Source organism: Sturnira hondurensis, unplaced genomic scaffold (genome assembly GCF_014824575.4).
Source record: "Sturnira hondurensis isolate 20B ecotype Veracruz unplaced genomic scaffold, ASM1482457v3 Scaffold0009125, whole genome shotgun sequence".
In the NCBI taxonomy this organism is placed as follows: Eukaryota; Metazoa; Chordata; class Mammalia; order Chiroptera; family Phyllostomidae; genus Sturnira; species Sturnira hondurensis.
Genome location: NW_028081756.1, coordinates 4069413 through 4090318, shown reverse-complemented (window position 1 = coordinate 4090318; position 20906 = coordinate 4069413). Strand labels below are relative to the sequence as shown.

At 38.6% G+C, this 20906-nt stretch overlaps 1 protein-coding gene across 4 annotated transcripts in view; it reads right to left on the bottom strand.

Annotated features, from left to right (window-relative positions):
* MARCHF8 (membrane associated ring-CH-type finger 8) overlaps positions 1 to 20906 on the bottom strand; it is a 160671-nt gene that overhangs the window by 26412 nt on the left and 113353 nt on the right. For 3 of the 4 annotated variants that reach the window (XM_037056708.1, XM_037056710.1, XM_037056707.1), the window contains one exon: positions 10789 to 10839. In XM_037056708.1, coding sequence (XP_036912603.1) covers positions 10789 to 10839 — 51 coding nt within the window. Of the gene's footprint in view, positions 1 to 10788; positions 10840 to 14429; positions 14531 to 20906 lie in introns of all 4 variants that reach the window. The other variant, XM_037056709.1, reaches the window with a different exon arrangement.

Below are 20906 nucleotides of genomic sequence, written 5' to 3'. Positions count from 1 at the left end.
AGAGGCAAAGAGCTTCCCCAAACATAAAGAAGTTCACCACAACTTCCAACTTCCAGAGTGGCTTTAGAAGAAATGATAAAGGTTTTTCTTTAAGCAGAAAAGAAAAACTACAAACAGAAATAAGAAAATACAGGAAAAAATCTCACTTGTATAATAAATATAGTACACCAGCAATTTAATAAGGTAATTGAAGCTAAATAAGTAAACAAAGGTTAAAAGACAATACTAGCAGAGTTAATATAACTACCATAGTCTTAATAAGCTAATTTGCAGGTTAAACCAGCAAAATTAATTATAACTACAATAGTCAGGAGATACAACTAACAAAAAAATATTTAAATGATTATAGAATGAGCTTGAACTTATATACCTATAAGTTTAAACAAGACTGCTATAGATACAGACAGATATATCACAGTAATCACAAACCAAAAACCTAAACAAAATATGCAAAATATTGTATAAAGAGAAAGGAACCAAACCATACTAAAGAAAACCCCAAATAAAAAAGAAAGACTTCAAGAGAAAAAGAAAGGGACAGAGTAGAACAACAAAAAAACAGAAAAAAATTTAAATGTCAATAAGCATAGACCTATCAATAATAACTAGCCCTGGCCAGGTGGCTCGGTTGGAACACTATCCCCTACAACAAAAGGTCAGGTGTCCTCCTAGAGCAAGGGACATGAAGAAAAAAATAAACAAATGGCACTTTATCAAAATAAAAAGCTTCTGCACGGCTAAAAAAAAGAGCAGTAAAATGAAAATGGAACCAACCATATGGGAAAACATATTTGCCAATGATACCTTGGACAAGGATTTAATCTCCAAAATATACAGTGAACTCACACAATCCATGCCAGGAAGACAAACAACCCAATTAAAAAATGGGCAAATGACTTGAACAGACACTTCAAGGAGGACATACAGAGGGCCCAGACATATGAAAAGCTGCTCAGTATCACTAGCCACCAGTGATACAAATTAAAACCACAGTGAGATACCACTTCACACCAGTGAGAACAGCCATCATAAACAAAGCAACAAACTGTTGAAGAGGATGTGGAGAAAAGGGAACCCTAGTGCCCTATTGGTGGGAATGCAGACTGCTGTAGCCACTGTGGAAAACAGTATGAATTTCCTCAAAAAACTAAAAATAGAACTGCCTTTTGACCTAGCAATTCCACTGCTGGAAATATACCCTAAGAATCTCTAAATACAAATTCAAAAGAACCTATGTACTCTTATTTTCATAGCAGCACTATTTACAATAGCCAAGAGTTAGAAACAGGTGAGGTGCCCATCAGTAGATGAGTCGATTAAAAAACTGTGTTACATTTACACAGTGGAAAACTACAAAGCACAAAAAGAAATTTCTACTTTTTGCAATAGCATGGATGGAACTGAAATTATTATACTAAGTGAAATAAGCCGGTTGGTGAAAGATACCATATGATCTTACTTATAAGACGAATCAAATGAACATAATAAACTAATGGGCAAAATAGAATTAGAGGCATAGAATCATGGAACAGACTGACAGTGGTGAGCAGGAAGGAGGGAAGAGGGGACTGTTTGAAAGAGGGTGAAGGGATAGGTGAAGAACATATATGAAAGACCCATGGACATGGACAGTGGTGTGGGGATTGACTACGTAAGTGGGGGGTGAGCTGGGCTGAGGAGAATGAAGAGGGAAAATCTGGAACTGTAACAGCATAAACAATAATTAAAAAACACAATCTACTGAATAGGAAAATATATTTGCACATGATACATCAAATAAGTGGTTGATATCCAAAATACACAAGAAACGCATAGAACTTATAAAACAAAAATCATCCAATCAAAGAATGGGCAGAGAACATGAAGAAGCATTTCTCCAGAAAAGATACAGAGACTTGCCAACAGACATATGAAAAGGTGTTCAACATCACTAATCAGCAGGGAAATGCAAATCAAAACCACAATAAGACACCACTTCACATCAATCAGAAAGGCTATTACCAAACAGTCAACAAATAGGATGTCTTGGCAAGGATGTGGAGAAAATGGAATCTCTCAGCATTAATGGTGGGTAGGTGAAGTGGTGCCACCACTATGGAAGATAGTATATAGATTCCTTGAAAAACTAAAACTGCATCTACCAAATGACCTAGCAGTTCCATCTCTGGATATTTATTTTAAAAATCCCACTATTTCAAAAAGAGATATGCACCCTTATGTTTAGTGCAGCATTATTTACAACAGCAAAAACATGGAAGCAACCTAGGTATACATCAATAGATGAATGGCTAAATAAGATGTGGTATGTATGTATGATTTTGTACTCAGCAATAAAAATGAAAACAACAAAAACAAAAACAGATTCACAGAAACAAAGACCAAACTAATGACTGCCAGAGAGGAGAAGGAGATACTGTTATGGGTGAAAACGTGAAGTAGATTACAGTAAAGAATATTGTGATAAATTTGCATGGTGACAGATGATTACTAGACCTACAGTAGTGATCATATTGTAAGGTTTATGAATGCCAAATTATTGTATTGTACAACTAAAATTGAAATTATATTGTATACCAAGTACACTAAAATTTTAAAATATATATAAAATAAAGTGGGCTTCTTTAGACAAAAAAAAGTTTAATAAAAAATAAAAGATTTTAGGTGACATCCCTAAGAACATATTTCTTAAAAGTTATGTTTAATTCCACATCAGAAAACTAGAAAAATCAAAATGTGATTTCAAATAATACACAGTGATATAAAATTTTCATTGCAAATGAAGCTGTTCAATTAAATATAGTGATTTCCCTGACTGGTGTAGCTCAGTGGATTGAGCGCTGGCCTACGAACCACATGATCACGGTTCAATTCCCAGTCAGGGCACATGCCTGGGTTGCAGGCCAGTTCCCAGCAGGGGACTCACGAGAGGCAACCTTACCCTGATATTTCTCTCCTTCTCTCCTTCCCTTCCCCTCTAAAGATAAATAAATACAATCTTAAAAAAATAAAATAAATACAGTGATTTCATTTAAAAAAAAAAACAGACCAAGCAAACAGCAGCATCGGTAGTGCATACAGTAAGGGTAGGGCACAGATAAGCTCACTTCTGGAGAACACTGCTCCAGGATAGCCCTGCTAACTCCCATGATCAAGGAACCTTCAGCAAGGCACAGGTCAGGGCAGGGTTGCACAGACAGCTGCATTTAAAAGGCCATCTTTCAAAGCATGCCTCTAGTGGGTCTCATTGTACTTCAAACAGCTTCTCCAGGTACTCAGACAATAAAAAAAGGAATTCTGCTCAGGGGCAATTAGGCTGTTTCTTAAGTTAAAAGAAAAAGGGGGGACTTCCTACTCAGGAAGGTTATAATATCATTATAAACTGTTACGGGTGCTATAAATTGATGAGGTTGTAAGTGGCCAGGGCCAAATGATATTGGATTTGGCACATCAAGTTAGGGAGTTTGAATATTACTTAAATGCAAGGAGAGGCCACTGAAGGCTTAAAAAGAGAATCATTAGGATTCTATTTACCTGGTTGCTAGGTGGAGGATGACTTGGGATATGGCAGGAATGTAGACAAGTTCTTGGGAATATACTGTAGTAGCTGAGGAGACTTGGGCCCAGGAGGTAGCAATGCCAATGAAGAGGAATAATGGGCTGGATGTAAAGCCTAGCACAACCCCATGCAAACATTTGCTCAATATGCACTGAGCGCCACCAGGGCTAGGTTCTATCTTTGACTCTGAAGATTTAAAGGTAAACAAGACACAACTACACACTCACAGAGCTTACATGTGGGGTGAAGGGTCAACAGAAAAAAGTCAATAAAAACTCAGGCAGTGATAAGCAGTTTGTTGAAAACACAACAAGAAAAGATGACTAGGGGACCACTCAAGTGGTTAGTTTGGATGGACAAGAAAGAGGTGACAAATTTCATGAAATCTTGCATTTGTAGCAGACTCAATAAATAATATCTACTAATACTATTACTATTAATATAAAATAAAGTACTGTGTGATTATGTTTGGGGTGAAAACTGCCATCAAAATTGTTTAAATGGCCCAATATTCTTCCCAATCTAATAGGATCTAAGAGAATCAAAACAACCAAGAGATCCATATCATTTATTTTTACCTATTTTATTAAATTTATTGGGGGTGACATTAGTTAATACAATTATATAGGTTTCAAGTGTACCATTCTATAATATATCATCTGTATATTGTATTGTGTTCACCATCCAAAGTCAAGTCTCTTTCCATCACCACTTATCTCCCTTTTACCCTCTTCTACCTCCTCCAGCCCCTTTTCCCTCTGATAATCACTATACTGTTGCTTGTATCTATGAGTTGTTGGGTTTTTTTTAAACTTAACCCCTTTACCTTTTTTTCACCCAGCCCCCATCCCACTCTTCTGACAGTGTTCAGTCTGTTCTCTGTATCTATTAGTCAGTTTCTATTTTGTTTGTTAGTTTATTTTGTTCATTAGATTCCACATACAAGTGAAATCATATGGTATTTGTCTTTCTCTGTTTTATTTCATTTAGCATAACACTCTCCAGGTCCATTTATGCATCACACAAGGTAAGATTTCTTTCTTTTTTATAGCCGAGTAGTATTCCATTGTGTAAATAAATGTACCACAGCTTTTTTATCCATTACCTACTGATGGGCAGCTGGTCAGCTTCAAAATCATGGCTATTGTAAGTAATACTGCAATGAACACTAGGGTGCATATATTCTTTTAAATTAATGCTTTAGATTTCTTCAGATATATACCCAGAAGTGGAATTCCTCAGTCATAATGCAATTCTATTTTTAATTTTTTGAGGAAATTCCATACTGTTTTCCACATTCCTATCAAGAGTGCACTAGGGTTCCCTTTTCTCCACGTCCTTACCAACACTTGTTGTTTCTTGACATATTAATGATAATCATTCTGACAGGTGTGAGATGATATCTCATATGGTTATAATCTGCATTTCTCTGATGTCAGAAAATCTTCAGACCAACTGAAAAAGTAATTTTAAAAAATCTCCCAACAAACAAGAGTCCTGGACCAGATAGCTTCACAGGTGAATTTTATCAAATCTTTCTCAAACTATTCCAAAAAGTTCAAGAGGAAGGAAGACTCCCAAGCTTATTTTATGAGGACACATTATCCTAATTCCAAAACTGCACAAAGACACTAGAAAGAAAGAAAATGATAAGCCTTGATAAACACAGATATTAAAATTCTCAACAGAATATTAGCAAAAGAACCCAGTAATAAGTTAAAAAGATCATACATGTGATTAAATGAGATTTATTCCAGGGATGCAATAATATTGGTATAATATCCACTAATCAATAAATGTGATACACTCCATAAACAAAACGAAGGGTAAAACTCATCTGATCATACCAATAGATGCAGAAAAAGCATTTGATAAAATCCAGCACCCATTTATGGTAAAAACTCTCAGCAAAGTGGAAATGAAGAGAACACACCTCAACATAATAACGGACATACATGAAATACCCACAGCCAACATCATATTCAATGGACAATAACTAAAAGCATTTCCCTTAAGATCAGGAACAAGATAGGGATATCCACTTTCACCACTCTTATTTAATCTAGTACTGAAGTCCTTGACACAGCAATATGACAAGAAGAAATAAAAGGCATCCAAATTGGAAAAGGAGAAGTAAAACTGTCATTACTTGCAGATGACACAATAGAACTCCAAAGATCCCACCAAAAACTACTGGAACTGACAAATGATTTCAGTAATGTAGCAGAATACAAATTAAATATCTAGTAATCTGTTGCATTTTTATAAATCACTAATTAACTACTAGGAAGAGAAACTAAGAGGACCACACCATTTACAATTTTTAAAAAATTACCTAGAAATAAATTTAACCAAGGATGTAAAAGACCTGTAGTCAAAAAATTAGAAGACACTGAATAAGATACAAATAAGTGGAAGCTGTGTTCATGGATTGGAAGAATCAACACTATTAAAATGTCCATATCATCCAAAGCAATCTATAAAATCAATACAATTCCTATCATGTTACCAATGGTGTATTTCACAGAACTAAAACAAGTATTAAAAAATTTATATGGAATCACAAAAGATCCTGAGTAGCTGCAGAAATCTTGAGAAAGAAGAAGAAAGTTGGAGGCATCATGTTACCAAATATCAAACTATATACTAAAAGGCCATAAAGATCAAAACAGCACAGTATTGGCATAAAAAAAAAAAAAACAGGCATACAGATCAATGGAACAGGACAGAGAACCCAGAAATAAACCCATGTCTCTACAGTTAATCAATATTTAACAAAGGGGGAAAGAACATACAATGGGGTAAAGACAATCTGTTCAATAAATGGTGTTGGGAAAACTTAACTGAAAGTGCAAGAAAAGAAAACTAAACCACCTTTTCACGGCACACACAAAAGTAAATGCTAAATGGATTAAAGAATTAAATGTAAGACTTGAAACCACAAAAATCCTAAAAGAAAACATAGGCAGTCAAATCTCAAACATTTCTCATAACAATATTTTTTCTTATATATGTCCTTGACCAAAGGAAACAAAAGAAAAAATAAACAAATGGGACTACATCAAACTAAAAAATGTTGTGCAGTGAAAGAAACTATGAACAAAGCAAAAAGACAACGTACTGAATGGAAGAATATTTTCACCAATGATATATCTGATATGGGGTTAATATCCGATATTTATTAAAAAACTCATACAACTCAACGCCTCCCCAAGAAAAATCCAATTAAAAATGGGCAAAAGACCTAAATAGACACATGTCCAAAAAGGACATACAGATGGCCAATATACATATGAAAAGATCTTCAACATCATTAACCATCTAGATACCCATTTTAAAGAGAGGGAAACAGCCATTAACCTAACAGTATCTTGCACATCCTGTCCACCATGCCAGATTCCTTCTTTGAAAGCTGAGTGTGATTTCTGAGGCTAAAATGAAACATGGAGAAACTCAAATAAACAATGAAATATTCTAGCACTTTGTAACAAAATCTAGATCTGTGAAGATCTTAAACTTTCCTTATTTCCTTTTTTTTTTTTACCTGTTCTCAATATCTAACTTCATGAGCCAGAAAACTGCAGGAGCTTAACAGACTACAGTTGACTAAAGTGAGCACAAACCAGTGCTGAACCCAACTGGAAGCTCAGTTGGCAGACTAATTCTCTTGACAGAGACAATGGAGATTTCAGATGTGTGATTTCATACATGTGATTAAATGAGAATTTCATTCAGATTTTCATATTAATGAAAATGGTGCCGTGCCAATGGTGTGGTCTCTCTTTGTATTCTCTATTTCAGCCATTTTCAACCTTTGTCATTTCATGGCACATATAAACTACTGAAATTCTGTGGCACAACAAAAAATATATTTTTTTACAGATCTGACAAAAAATACGTAAACTTTTGATTCATTCACACCAGACGGCTACTGTATTAGAGGTTGTCATTTTTTTATTTGACAATCTGAGGGAAATGAGGTCAGGTATTGCATGTTTTAAAAATTCTTGCAGTGCCCCAGCCAGTTGGGTAGGCCTCATCCTGCAAACTGAAAGGTTACTTATTCGATTCCCAATCATGGCACACACCTGGGTAGGGTTTGGTCCCAGACCAGGAAGCACACAGAAGGCAACCACCAATTGATGTTGGTTCTTTCTCACACTGATGATTCCCTCCCTCTCTTTCTTTCTCCCTCCCTTCCCCTCTCTCTGAAATCTAAATTCTTGTAGCACACTGGTTGAAAATTGCTGTTCTATCTCAAGGGTATGAAGCATCTGTTTAAGTATGTCTGGTACAATGAAGATAAGAATTTTATGTGTCCTGGTCTGAAAGTGACCTCAAACAACAGGTTCATTTTATAAATACTACAAGACAGAACTCCACTCTCAAAAACCAAATGATCTTTCACAGCAGTTCTACTTTTCTTTCCAAGCCCCACTTAACTGGTTCATGCAGAACAAGTCCATACTATATGAACATACTTACCTACAGAGGGGGCACATTTTACAAAAAAAATTCATACCAGAAAGTTATGTGAACACACACCACTCTGAGATTTTCCTTTGATCCCAGTTACTTGTGTAGGAACTCCTGCTTTAAAAATGAAAGGCCCAGATTTTCCTGCACCTTCTTTATATCAAAAAGCTTTGAGGCTTTTTCAGTTCCCCTATTCCTGAAAGTGTCAGTATGGGACTAAAACTGCTTGTTAAGAAAATTCCACCTGTGGCTCAGTGGACTGAATGATGACCTGTGAACCAAAGGGTCGCCAGTTCAATTCTCAGTCAGGGCACATGTCTGGGTTGCGGGCCAGGTCCCCTGTGCGGGGCACTCCAGAGGCAACCACACACCGATGTTCCCCTTCCTCTCTCTGTCTCTCCATTCCCATCTCTAAAAAAATAAGTAAAATTTTTTTAAACAGGAAAAAATAAAAAAGAAAAAATCCCAACCCTAACCACAGGAAAGCTCAATGATATAAGACATATTTACTTTCCTCATCATTTTATGCCAGCACCTAGAACTCAGTGTCTGGATCAAAGAACCCATAATACAAATGGGTTCTTTCCTTTCTTCAAAAATGAAGAAAGGAAAAAGGCGGAGTTTTTATTAGATTTCTTAATTTTCACCTAGATGTGTAAGTTATTTTAAAGCATACATTTGTGCCTTTAATCAGTAATAAAATAGTAATAGTAATAGTAATAAATAGTAATAGTAATAGGACCATCAAGGACTATCCTTACCCAATTATTCCAAGTTCACCAGGGTTTAACGTTTAACAAGAATCACTTTCCTGACTCACTGCAATGAGAGCTGCCCCACAACCCCTTGCAAACATTATCCATAAGACTCACAACAACCCTAAAGGTTTTGGGGGGGGTGCCCTAATTTTACTCATCAGGAAATTACAGCTCAGAGAAATTATAGCTCAGAGAAGGATCTTTCCTCAAAGTCACCTGGCTAGTAAATCCTTGTCCATCTAACCTCAAAACCGTCACAAAGCAACTCAGAACACCCAGGCCCGGGCCATGCCCATAAAATGTTCCTTGAGACACTATAAGCCAGTGGTTCACAATTTTTTTTAACTATAAGAGGAAACTTTTTTTTACTAAAACCATGAACAGACACATATTTGAGGCACAGGACAACGCTCTCCTTTATCTGTTAGCCATTAGGGCAACGGCAATGAGTGCTACTGTAGACTTTTAAATGTTTAATTCAACTTAAGCATACAGGCTCTCTTGATCTGCATATCACTTTTCTCCATGCTCCTTTGAAAGGTGTGAGGACAGAACCTGCCCTTTATACTCAGACAGGAATGATCCACCACTGCCCAGTTCTATAACTCCATAATTCGTAGCTGAGGGAACAGCAAAAGAAAATAAATGGAGGTTTAAACAGGAGGGAGAATCTGGGGAAAGGCATTTATATGAGGTGGCCTAAGCCTGTGGCTTGAGTGACTGGTCCGAGGGCCAGATCAGGTCAGGAATGAAACGAGAAACACTCTGCAAATGGCTTTCAGTGCCATACTAAGCACTATAAACTTTTCTTTTTATACAAAATTAAGTGATGAATGATTGATTAGATCACAAATATGCCTAAGAACAAACTGATGGTTTTAAAGGATTTGATAAATTCCAATTTGGTTCAAAAAAGAGTTTGAAATAAATGAAAACATCCATGTAGTTTATAAATTAAAATGGCATCTAATGTGACTATTTCAGAGTACTTAGGAGGCCTGAGACAGCAGGACAAGTCTTTTCATGTTGCTCAGGCTTTCCCATCAGAGTCTGTGTAAGGCCAAGTGACAGAGACATGGGGAGAAAGTCAAGGAGCCTCCATGGACACACCTGCATGGACAAGAGGTTGGTCAGGCCCATGTGTGGGCTGAGAGATGAGCAGTTCATAGGAGCAAGCTCAATGAATGTTAACACCCTGTCTGCTGGCTCCTCAGTTACCTAAAGTAGCTACTCAAGTGATTATACCACAGATACATCAGATCTACCTCCTTAGCCTTCCTTTTCCTGAAACTTTCCAGCTAGAGGTGGCCTTGTGATCCAGTCCTGGTCAGTGGGATATAAGCATTAGTCAGGCAGCTGAGTGGGACTTCTGGGAAAGCTTTGGCCTTTCTCCTGAAAAGTGCAACTCTCAATGGCCACAACCAACCATCCTTCATCATTCTCATTCCTGCCAGGGCCAAAGCCTTGGTGCCAGTTCTCACCTTGAGACCACAAGGTGCTGAGCATGAGGTTGACAATGTGCTAAGGAAGATGGCACACAGAGAACAAAAAGTCCATGGGTCCCTGGCAACCTCTCTGTTAACAACTCCATGAGTCTTGACCATCTACCACTAGATACCTTGTCACTAGAACCATATAAAAGCATAATTATTTAAGTCACCAGAGTTGGATTTTTGTTACTATGAGCCAAATGCACTCTTAACTGAGATGACAGATTCTCTGGTGACTCTCTGGGATTTCTTTTATCTGAAAGTAAATGCTTTCTACTTTTACCCTGGAAGAAATAGGGTTTTCTTCTATTAGTCACTGCCCCCAACACACACTGAGAATTTGCCTCACTGGAAAACTCAGCTGCCACACAGCTCACTGTATGGTCCGAGAGCAGATTAAGGATATATATCAATAAACTCGTGTCTTCCAAAGAAGAGTATAACACATGCGAGGTCAGAAATACAAATCCCCAAGCCATGAAAATAACATATTTCAGTGGTACTCTACCTTAGAAATGATACTTGAATGACTCATGGAACGTCCCAAAGTCTTCTCATTCTGTAAGAAAACCAAACAAGTGATTAATACGTACAAAGAGCAAGCAACTAATCATAACAATCCTACTGACAAATCATTCCCTCAACTAGCATTTGCTAAACACAAACATCTGAGTCAGCTAACAAGTACTGGGGAACTCGGCAAGTGAATAAAACAATAGTCTCTGCACTAAAGGAATTTAGGTTAGCAGGAATTTGGAATTCACTGTAAAACTAAGAGGGTATTAAATGTATTATAATACATTTAAATGGAGGTTCAGAGACAAAAAATTACATGTTCAGTTTTATGTGGCATGGTCCATTATATGAGGACCCCTGTAGGATGGGGAAGAGAGCAGGACTGTTGACCCTACCCAGTTTATTGGTTTGTCAAAAGTGTTGAGTACTGAATAGGAATATTACACAGCTCACATCTATTCCCTCCATTCTGTCTCTCCCCTGAATTAGAGAAATCTGAGTCATGCTGGCTTCTTTCCTCTCACACCTCTCCACATTCACTCACAGAGTCTTATATCAAATTCTTCCTCCTTAATGTCACTCAGTCTCAAATGTCATCTTCATTGCTATTGTCAAAGTGCTAGTTTAGGCTCTCTTCATTTCTCAAGTAACGTCCTGGTCTTTCCACTTTTAAGTTAACCTTTCTAAGACATAATTGCTATGGACTGAATTATGTCCCCCCAAAATTCATATATTGAAATCCTAATCCCCAGTGCTCAGAATGTGACTGTATTTGGAGACAGTGTCTTTAAAGTAATTACATTTAAACAAGGTCAGGTTGTTATGGTGGGCCGTGATCTAATATAAATGGTATCCTTCTAGAAATAAGAAATTATACAGAGAGAATACCATGTAGAGATACAGGGAGAAGACAGCCACCTTTGAGCCAAGGAAAGAGGCCTCAGAAGGAACCATAGCTGCTGACACTTTGATCTCAGATTTTAAGCCTCCAGACTGTGAAAATTTCATGTTATTAAAGTAATGCTATCTGTGGTATTTTGTTTTGGCAGCCCTAGCAAATGAACATAATTGTCTTCCACACTGTAACTTTTAAAAAAAATTAGTATTCCAAATGTAAATGTTTTTTAAAAATAAAAAAGTAACTTTCTCTGAAACCACTTACCCTTGCTCAACCCAAATGAAGAAAAAAATATTACAAAGGGAAGAGATGATATTTCTTATATTTTTAAGATCATCTATTCTCTATTTAGGTAACACTGGTATGCAATTACTACAGGGAAGACCAGAGAACGTTGAAATATAGTTAAGCAGGTAAAATGGGAGAGGAAGGAGGGTCTGGTCCATACAACAACCAGCATGGCTTAAAAATCAAGATGTTCTAAGTGCTTTCCAGATGACCCATTCCAATAACAATGCTGGGGACAAAAATGCCAGTTGCAACCTCCCTGAGGGACAGCCACCCCAGGTCTGCATGCCTCCCTGCAACCTTACTCCTAGGGTGCCAGGTTCCAGCAGTTCCCTGCTCCTCCCTATTATTGAATTGTGATAGCCTGACTGGCACTCAGAATAAATAACTTTAAGTGAAGCCTGTCTCTATCAGAAGAATGTTTCATACAAAAAAAGAGAAGTCTGTGCACAGCAACTAACAGACACAAAAAGAAAAAAAACACCATAGGAGTAAGGAGAACAATTGCAATATACAGCACAGTTTGCTTGGCATGCCTGTGGGAAACCAAAATATCTATACAGTGAGCAGCGTGCACCAACATTCTGAGACACCTGAACACCCAGGAAGAAAACCAGTTTTACAGGGAAAACATCTAAAATCACTCATTTATTACATGTTATAAGGAAATGATAAAACTCATTATCAATACAGAGTTTTAAATATTTTTAGAAAACAGCTATGGAGGATTCCTAACCTTTAAAAAGCCTATCTCTCAATCCAAATTTAACTTTATACTCACATGGAAAAATACTTGAGGCCTTCTAATAAAACTTAAAAGCAAAATAAGCACATTACCACAGCTACTGTTTAATATATAGATGTTTTTCTGCTGTAGTACATTTAAAAATAAGAGAACTCTATAATACAATGAAAGACAGGTTGCCAGTGGTTAAGGGGGAACAGGGACAAGAGGGAAGGGGTACAGCTATACAAAAGCAACTGAGGGGTCCCTGAGGTGATGGATCTGTACCTTGACTACATCAGCGTCAATATACTAGTTGTGATATCTTAATATTGTTTTCTAAGATGTTACCATTGGGTTAAAGTACGAGAAGGAATAAATAAACCTGGAATTTATTTATTAAAAATTGTGTATCTTTTTCTTACATGTTTAAACTTCAGTCACCTTCAAAGTACTTTCCACCTGATATGATATACTCATGAAAATATTTTCCTCACTGCTCAAAACAATTTTTTGAACTTGCTGACTCTGACACCTTTTAGTGTTTCATTATTTATTTTCTTTCATCTCTTCCACATCAGCAAAATATTTCCCTTTGCAGACTTTTTTTCATCCAAAAAACCCAAAAAGTTGCTTGGGGAAAGATCAGTTGAATAGAGAGGATGGGGCACAGTGTCATGCCCTTTCTGGTCAAAAACTGCAGAACACTCATTGTGGTGTGGGCAGCTTTGCTTGTAAATCACCCACTAGGAAATGCGCAAATGCATTTAAAGAACCTTAAAAAAAATCAACTGAAGCCCAACACAGCCTCTCACAACAACGCCAGCTGGTATACTGATACAAATGGGTTCCTAGGACACTCACCTAGTGGGGGAAGTGTGTACTACAAAGGAGCCCACCTTCATGTCGATAATTCTGGTGGGTTTTGAGTCCCCCTTTGTAGATAAGGATGCATGAGATCGCTCTCTCTCTCATCTTCTACAACTATTTGTGTGATGCTGTGATTTATAATAAGTAAATATTAGGTCATTCAGATGACCAAAATATATTTCTCACATATATATTTGGTCATTGTCCAGTTCCTGGCTCAAAGCTCCCAAATCCTTGGAATTTACTGTTGATAATGTTAAAGGTGTATTTTGTTAACAAGGTGACTTTTGGAAAGCACCTAAGAATGGGAACTGAGGGCCAATGGAGCCAAACCCCTGATTAAGAGAGTTGGACCTTTCAGTCCCAGCTCTGAACTCCAGAGAGAGGTCAGAGGTCAGAGGCAGAAGACTGAATTATTTGCCAATACCAATGATTTAAACAATCACGCCTATGAAATAAAGCATACATAAAAACCTAAAAAGGCAAACGTTGGAAGGCTTCTGGTAGGTTAAAAATAAAAGTGAAAAAAGATATACCTTGTAAACAAAGTGAAAATATCCAAAACATGGAAACTACCCCAAAAGTCCAGCAGTGAATAAAATGATAAACAAAACATAGTATTATCTACACAATGGGATACTTTTTATTCAGCCATAAAAAATAATTAAGTACTGATATAGTCACGACACAGATAAACTTTGAAAATATTATGCTAACTGAAAGGAGGCAGATACAATGGTAACATATTATATAAAATATCCAGAACAGATAAAACTAGAGTTAGAAAGTAGACTGGAGATCATCAAGGGCTGGGGAATGGGGAGCTTAAGTGTTAATGGGTACATGCACTGACACCCTGAGTGCTAGAGCTCATGTCCCTGTGGAGCTCAGGTGTGCCATCCTCCTGGCACATGGATGTGTTCACCAACTGACAAGCTCCTCAAACCCTGTTGACTAAGAGTTTTAATAAAGCTTTCATTATGTAGGCATAATTGATAAAATCATGAGCCACTGGTGACTGAACTCAATCCCTGGCCCATCTTTACTCCCTGGGGGGTGGGGGGATGGGGCTGGAAATCCCAAATTTCTAATCATGTGGTTGGTTTTTCTGGTGAGTAGATCCCATCCTGAAGCTTTCTAGGGAACCATCAAAAGTCAACTCATTAACATAGATTCAAGTTTGGGGAAAGGGGCTCATTACAAAAAGAAAATGATACTCCCAGAACTAAGGAGATTCTGAGAATTTTAGGAGCTATGTGCCCAAAACAGGTGACAAATATAGCTCTCTCTATTTGGTGGACTAAACTGCTAGGGGTTTCGTAAATCTGAAGGGCTATACTATTACTTAGTCCCTAAATTGGTGACTCTTAAGACTTTTCAACTTCATGGTCCAAATTTCAAAAAACATTCAGGAATGCTTTTTCACTTTGCCAAATTTGGACAGTTAAAAAAAGCATCATCATGTCATAAAAGAAAGAATATTTCACCACCAGAAAAGACTTTAATTAAAAGCTAAATAGAATGGAAAGTGGCAGCCAAGTAGGTGGAGGCCGAGTCCACTTGCTCTTGCACATCATTCAGACACTTAGCTGAGCTTCTGAAAAATAAAGTGAATAGTCAACAAAATCTTAGCTGATATGAAGTTTGGAAACCAAAGACTACAGAACATGTTTCAAAATAGGTGGTAAGGTTTTATAGGTAGATGGGGAAAATCCCCAGGTATGGCACCAGCAGCCAGGGCAACTGCATCTATGGAGCACCTGGTTAGAAATAGCAACTTATCAGCTATCTCCCCTCCCAGAACAGGGAATCCCCAGATCCAGGCCAGAAGCAATGTAGATATACAAAGTTATTGGGGAGCCAGGCTACATATGCACATAGCTAGTGGTACACTGACAGCTGCAGTGGCAAATGCCAACTGGGAGAGTGCCATAGTGGGAGAGAGATACTATCTGCAGCTGGATCTGGTGGAGGGAGGAAGGATGCAGGTAGCCTTGACTGTAATAGACTCTTGACTTTTTGAAGAGGTGGCATGTACAGAAAGCTGGACAGTGACAGCAATGCACTGGGAGTGCCCTCATGGTGGGCAGGGACTGCCAAAAGGACTAAGGGCGTGATTTGCTCCTACTCAGTAAAGCTGCACAGATTGATATAAAAGGTGCAGAGCAAAGTAATTTCTCAGCACAAGTCCAGCACAACTGGCCACAGTGGAAAGTGCAGGCTGCTGTATGCTGTGAGGGCAAGGGACTAGGAGCTGTGTACCTGAGATTATTTAAAGCCAGATTGAGTCCCCTGCCAGATTGAGCCCACAACCTCTAGGAAGGGAAGGTTGTGCCCAGCCCCTACCTCCTACAGGATCAGGGAAAGATCTGCAACACCAGCTGGGCAGGCTTAACAACCTGCAGGAGGCATTTCCACAAGAGAAAGAGAGCAAGAGGGACACCTACAAAGGCCCATTTTGAATTCCTCACAGGAAGACAAAGTACATTGGGTTCTAGGGCCCATTCTACTGAGACCATCAAGGCAGGGAGTTCAGAAAGTGGTGCAATAAGGGGGACTCAGGACTCTGCGCAGCCTCAGTTCCCACACAGAGCTGCCATCTACACCAACAAGGAGAGAGCTGACATTCTTAGACATAGTAGCCCCGCACCCTGTGAAACAGACAGCTGTTTAACCAAAAACCATACATTATTGGAAATAAACTGGGATAGACTAAGGCTGGAGTGGCAAGAGTAAACAACACACAATTTTACCAAGGCTGAACAGTGCCTACCATGAGAGACATAGATGTCCCACCCTTTCAATTGCAAAAAGGGCTCCTTCCAGCAGCAGGTGAAGGAGATACAGGCAGTGCTGCCAGAAGTTGGAAAACACACTCCTGGACCTTGAGCTGCTAAAATCCAGAGACAATCTGTACACAGGTACAAAGGGGGTGATATAAATAAATACCTAAAATAATAACCTTAAATGTTAATGGATTAAATACTCCAAGGCATAGGGGAACTGAATGGATACATGACCAACATATATGCTGCTGACAAGAGACCCTCCTCAGAAAAACAAACCTATACAAACTGAAAGTGAAAAGGCTGGAAAAAAATATTCCAAACAAATGAACAGGGAAAAAAAGCCAGGGTAGCAATACTCATATCGGACAAAATAGATTTCAGAACAAAAGCCATAAAGAGAGACACGGAAGTATACTTCATAACACTCAAGGGAAGACTCCATCAAGAAGACATAAACATTGTAAACATAAATGCACCCAACATAGGAGCACCCAATTATATAAGGAAAATCTTGGAGGACATCAAGAGAGATATAGACAGCCAAAACACACTTATACTAGGGGATATTAACAACCAACTGTCAAAAATAGATAGATTTCCAAACAAAATATCAACAAGGATATAAGAATGGCCATAAGAATGATCAAGGACCTTAGGAGAAGAATGTTTGATCTCAGTGAGAATGTAAATGAAGAGACAGTAAGCACTAAAAAGGGCACAGGAACAATAAAAAAGAACCAGTCAGGAATGAAGAATACAATATCTGAAATCAAGAATACACCAGAAGGAATGAACAGTAGCTTAGATGAAGCAGATGATCGAATCAGTGATTTAGAGAGCAAGACACCCAAGCAGAGCAACAACAACAAAAAAGAACTTAAGAGATTCCAAAATGGCTACAGAATGGTGGTAGGTGCACCTACCTGCTCCCAGCCCCTAACTAGATTTAAAGATAAATCACAGAGCAACTTGAGTAACCAACTGAAGACTAGTTGAACTGAAATAATGTAACCAAGGATTTACATAAGAAACCACACAGAGACTGGTAAGAAGGGTGGAGATGCTGAAAGGGACAGCCTCTGCAACCAGGTGCAGCAGCAGCTGAGAAGCCATAGGGATATCTCAGCTGTAAAACTCCCTCCACCTAGGAGCATGGAGTCTCAACCCAATGCAGGGATCCCCCAATCCAGAGCAAAAGACAGGAAGAAGAGCCCATGTAGCATCTGGTAGTAAAAATCAGTGGGGATTTAGTCTGCCTGGGAGACTCAGATCACACCATGCCAGGGAAGAGCACTCCTTTTGTTACAACAACCTGAGGAGTTCATGGTCCAGACTCTGACAGCTGCACCAAGCTGTTGTATGTATGCAGGTTCTTCTGGCTACTGCTAACAGTGACTCTAAGGGCCCTCTTTCTTCTGGAGAGGTTTTTGGCGGAGACCCAGAAAGTGACTAAATTATATGTGACTTGGGAAAGAAGGCCAATCTCCTTCACTTTTAGTGGAGAGCTGGCACCCCTGCCCTTATCTGTTGAATCACTTAGATCACCCTGTCCTGTTGAGTTCAGTGGCACAAGGGAACAATGCATGGCTGGAACTTTTGGCCCTAGCCTGCCTGGTGAGTCCAGCCACACAGAGAGAGAGAGCTGGACCTTCAACCCTGTTCTGCTTAGTTCAGTGGTGCAGGACCCAGGGAGCTTGCAGAAATGAGATATTCAAGCTGTTTCTCCCAGGGAAAATTCTGTCCAGGAACTAGACAGACATGGGCATGGCTGTGTGGCTATGCATCCAGTTTCCCCTGCAAGTTCAGCCCTTGCTACCCCAGGAAAGGAAAAAAGTGCCCAACCCCCTTCTACAGGCTTGCAGGCACCACTCAACAGGAGACTGCTTAAATTAGCCCTGCCAAGTCTCAGATACCACCAGGGCACAGTGCCAGGGGAAGCAAGCCTGGCTCAGACTGGGGACATCCAAATTGTCAGACCCTCAGAGGTTATTGCCCAGGACTAGGAAAAAGTGCTTAGCCCCCTCCTGTGGGTTAAGCCAACATCATATCCAATGGGAGACTCTTTTCATCTATCCCCCTGGGGATAGGGGGATAGGGGACAGCTGAACTTACATCCAAACTTAACCTACACCAAAGCCCCCTAAGGGGAACCACAGTTGGAGACTCTGGCAGAAATTGAAAGATTCGACTTTGAAGCAGCAGCTATGTTCCCTTTATTGACTGCATAACTGCATGATCCCCAAGTAAGAGACCCACTAGCCCTAACTTGGCTAGTCTGACCTCATCCTACAGTCTCTCTTCAAAAGGATCTGGAGGAAGAAAGGAGGACCTCACAGGGAGGTGAAGTAGCTGACAGGGGAAGGTGAACCTCAGAAAGCCTCAGTCTTTTTACAGATCTACCACCAGCTCTGAGCTGGAAGAAGCTGACCCTTTTACAGAGATTAGCTCCTCCCATGCACATCTAGGTTCAGTAAATGCACACACAAACAGTGAATGGCATGGTAGCTACAAACAGGTAGCCCTAGGCCACTTACACACAACATTTGACAGCAACCTGCATCTGAATCCAACCCAAGGGGACTCAGAACTAACACAGAATCCAACCCAAGGGGACTCAGAACTAACATAATTCATGGTGGGCTTCACGCCACACCAAAGCTCAACCCAACTAGCCACACAAGCATCACACAAAAGGGTGATTCTGGCAGGCACCAACCCTGTTGAGAACAACTTCACATCGGAGGACAGCTCCTGAACAGTGTCTCATACTCAGCGATAGAAGTTTGCCCTTATGGTCACCCACCTGAAAATTAACTTCACCCACAAAAAAGCCAACAACATTCAAGCCTCAAATACAAGAGTTGTTACATATAACCCACAAGAAATATTCCTAGAGCATGAAGCTCAGGTGATCTGGAAGATTGTGACACTGAGCCCAACAGGACACCTTCTTCATAAAATCATCATAACAAGCTTGAGAGTCATAGCAGATCTACCTAATACCCAGACAAAAAATAGGAAATCAAAGAAAAACTCTTCTAACAAAAGAACAAGAGAAATCCCCAGAAAACTTCCCTAACCTGGTGAAGGAAACACTCACAAAAGTTCAAACACAAGGATACAGTGACTTTAAATGACACAGAGTCCCAATCAGGATGAATCCAAAGAGGCCCATACTAAGATACATCACAATTAAAATGCCAAAGGTTAAAGACAAAAAGAGAATCTTACAGGCAGCATGAGAGTTCCCAAAAAAGCTGTCTGCTGATTTCTCAAGTGAAACACTTCAGGCCAGAAACTACTGGCATGAAGTATTCAAAGTGATGAAAAACAAGAACATGCAACCAAGACTACTCTACCCAGCAAGGATATCATTTAAAATTGAAGGAGAAATAGAGATTCCTAGGCAAAAAAGAGAAAAGGCTAAAGGAGTTCATTATCACCAAACCAGTATTACAAAATACTGGTTTGAAAAACAAGACTGCTTGAAGAACATGAAATGGGGGGTGGGGCGAGTAGGAAATTGGTATAAAAAAAACTGACAATAAGTAGGTCACAATCAATAATAACCTCAAATATCAATGGATAAAATGCACCAATCAAAGCATATAGAGTACCTTAATAGATAAGAAAACACGACCCATATACATGCTGTCTACATGAGACCCACCTCAAAACAAAAGATTCACAAATGCTTGAAGAAAATACTCCATACAAATGAAAATGAAAAAAATACATGGGGTAGCAATATTTGTATTTGACAAAAATAGACTTATATACCATAACACAAAACAAACAAGGTCACTACATAGTACTAAAGGGATCTATCCAACAGAAAGATGTCTCTTTTAAACATATGCACCCAATGTAGGAGCACCTAAATATAAAAAAAAAAATCTTGGTGAGTTTAAGCAAGAGATCAATAGCAATACACTCATAATAGGAGATTTAACATCGTACTGTCATCAATGTATAGCTCTTTCAGACAAAAAAAATCTATGACACAGTGTCCTTAAATGACACACTAGATCAAACAGATTTCAATGATTATTTATAGAACATTTCATACAAAAGCAGAATATGATTTTTCTCCAGTGTACATTTAACATTCTCAAAGATAGACCACATGTTACGATACAAAATAAGTCTTAAAAATTCAAAAAGTTCGAAAGAAACTAGAAATAAAATATAATTAAAAAATATAACTAAAAAACACACAGATACATGGAGGCTAAACAGTATGCTATTAAGCAATGAATGGGTTATAGATGAGATAAAAAAGAAGCAAAATATTACCAGGAAACAAATGTAAATGAACACACAAAACACCAAAATCTATGGGACACAGCATAAGCAGTCCTGAGAAGGAAGTTCACAATATTATAGGCCTATATCAAGAAGAAAAATTACAAATAAACAATCTAACCCTACACCTAAGAGAACCAGAAAAAGAACAAACAAAGCCCAGAGTAAGTAGAAATAATAAAGGAAATAATGAAGATCAGAGCCAGAAATAACTGACATAAAGACTAAAAAATCAA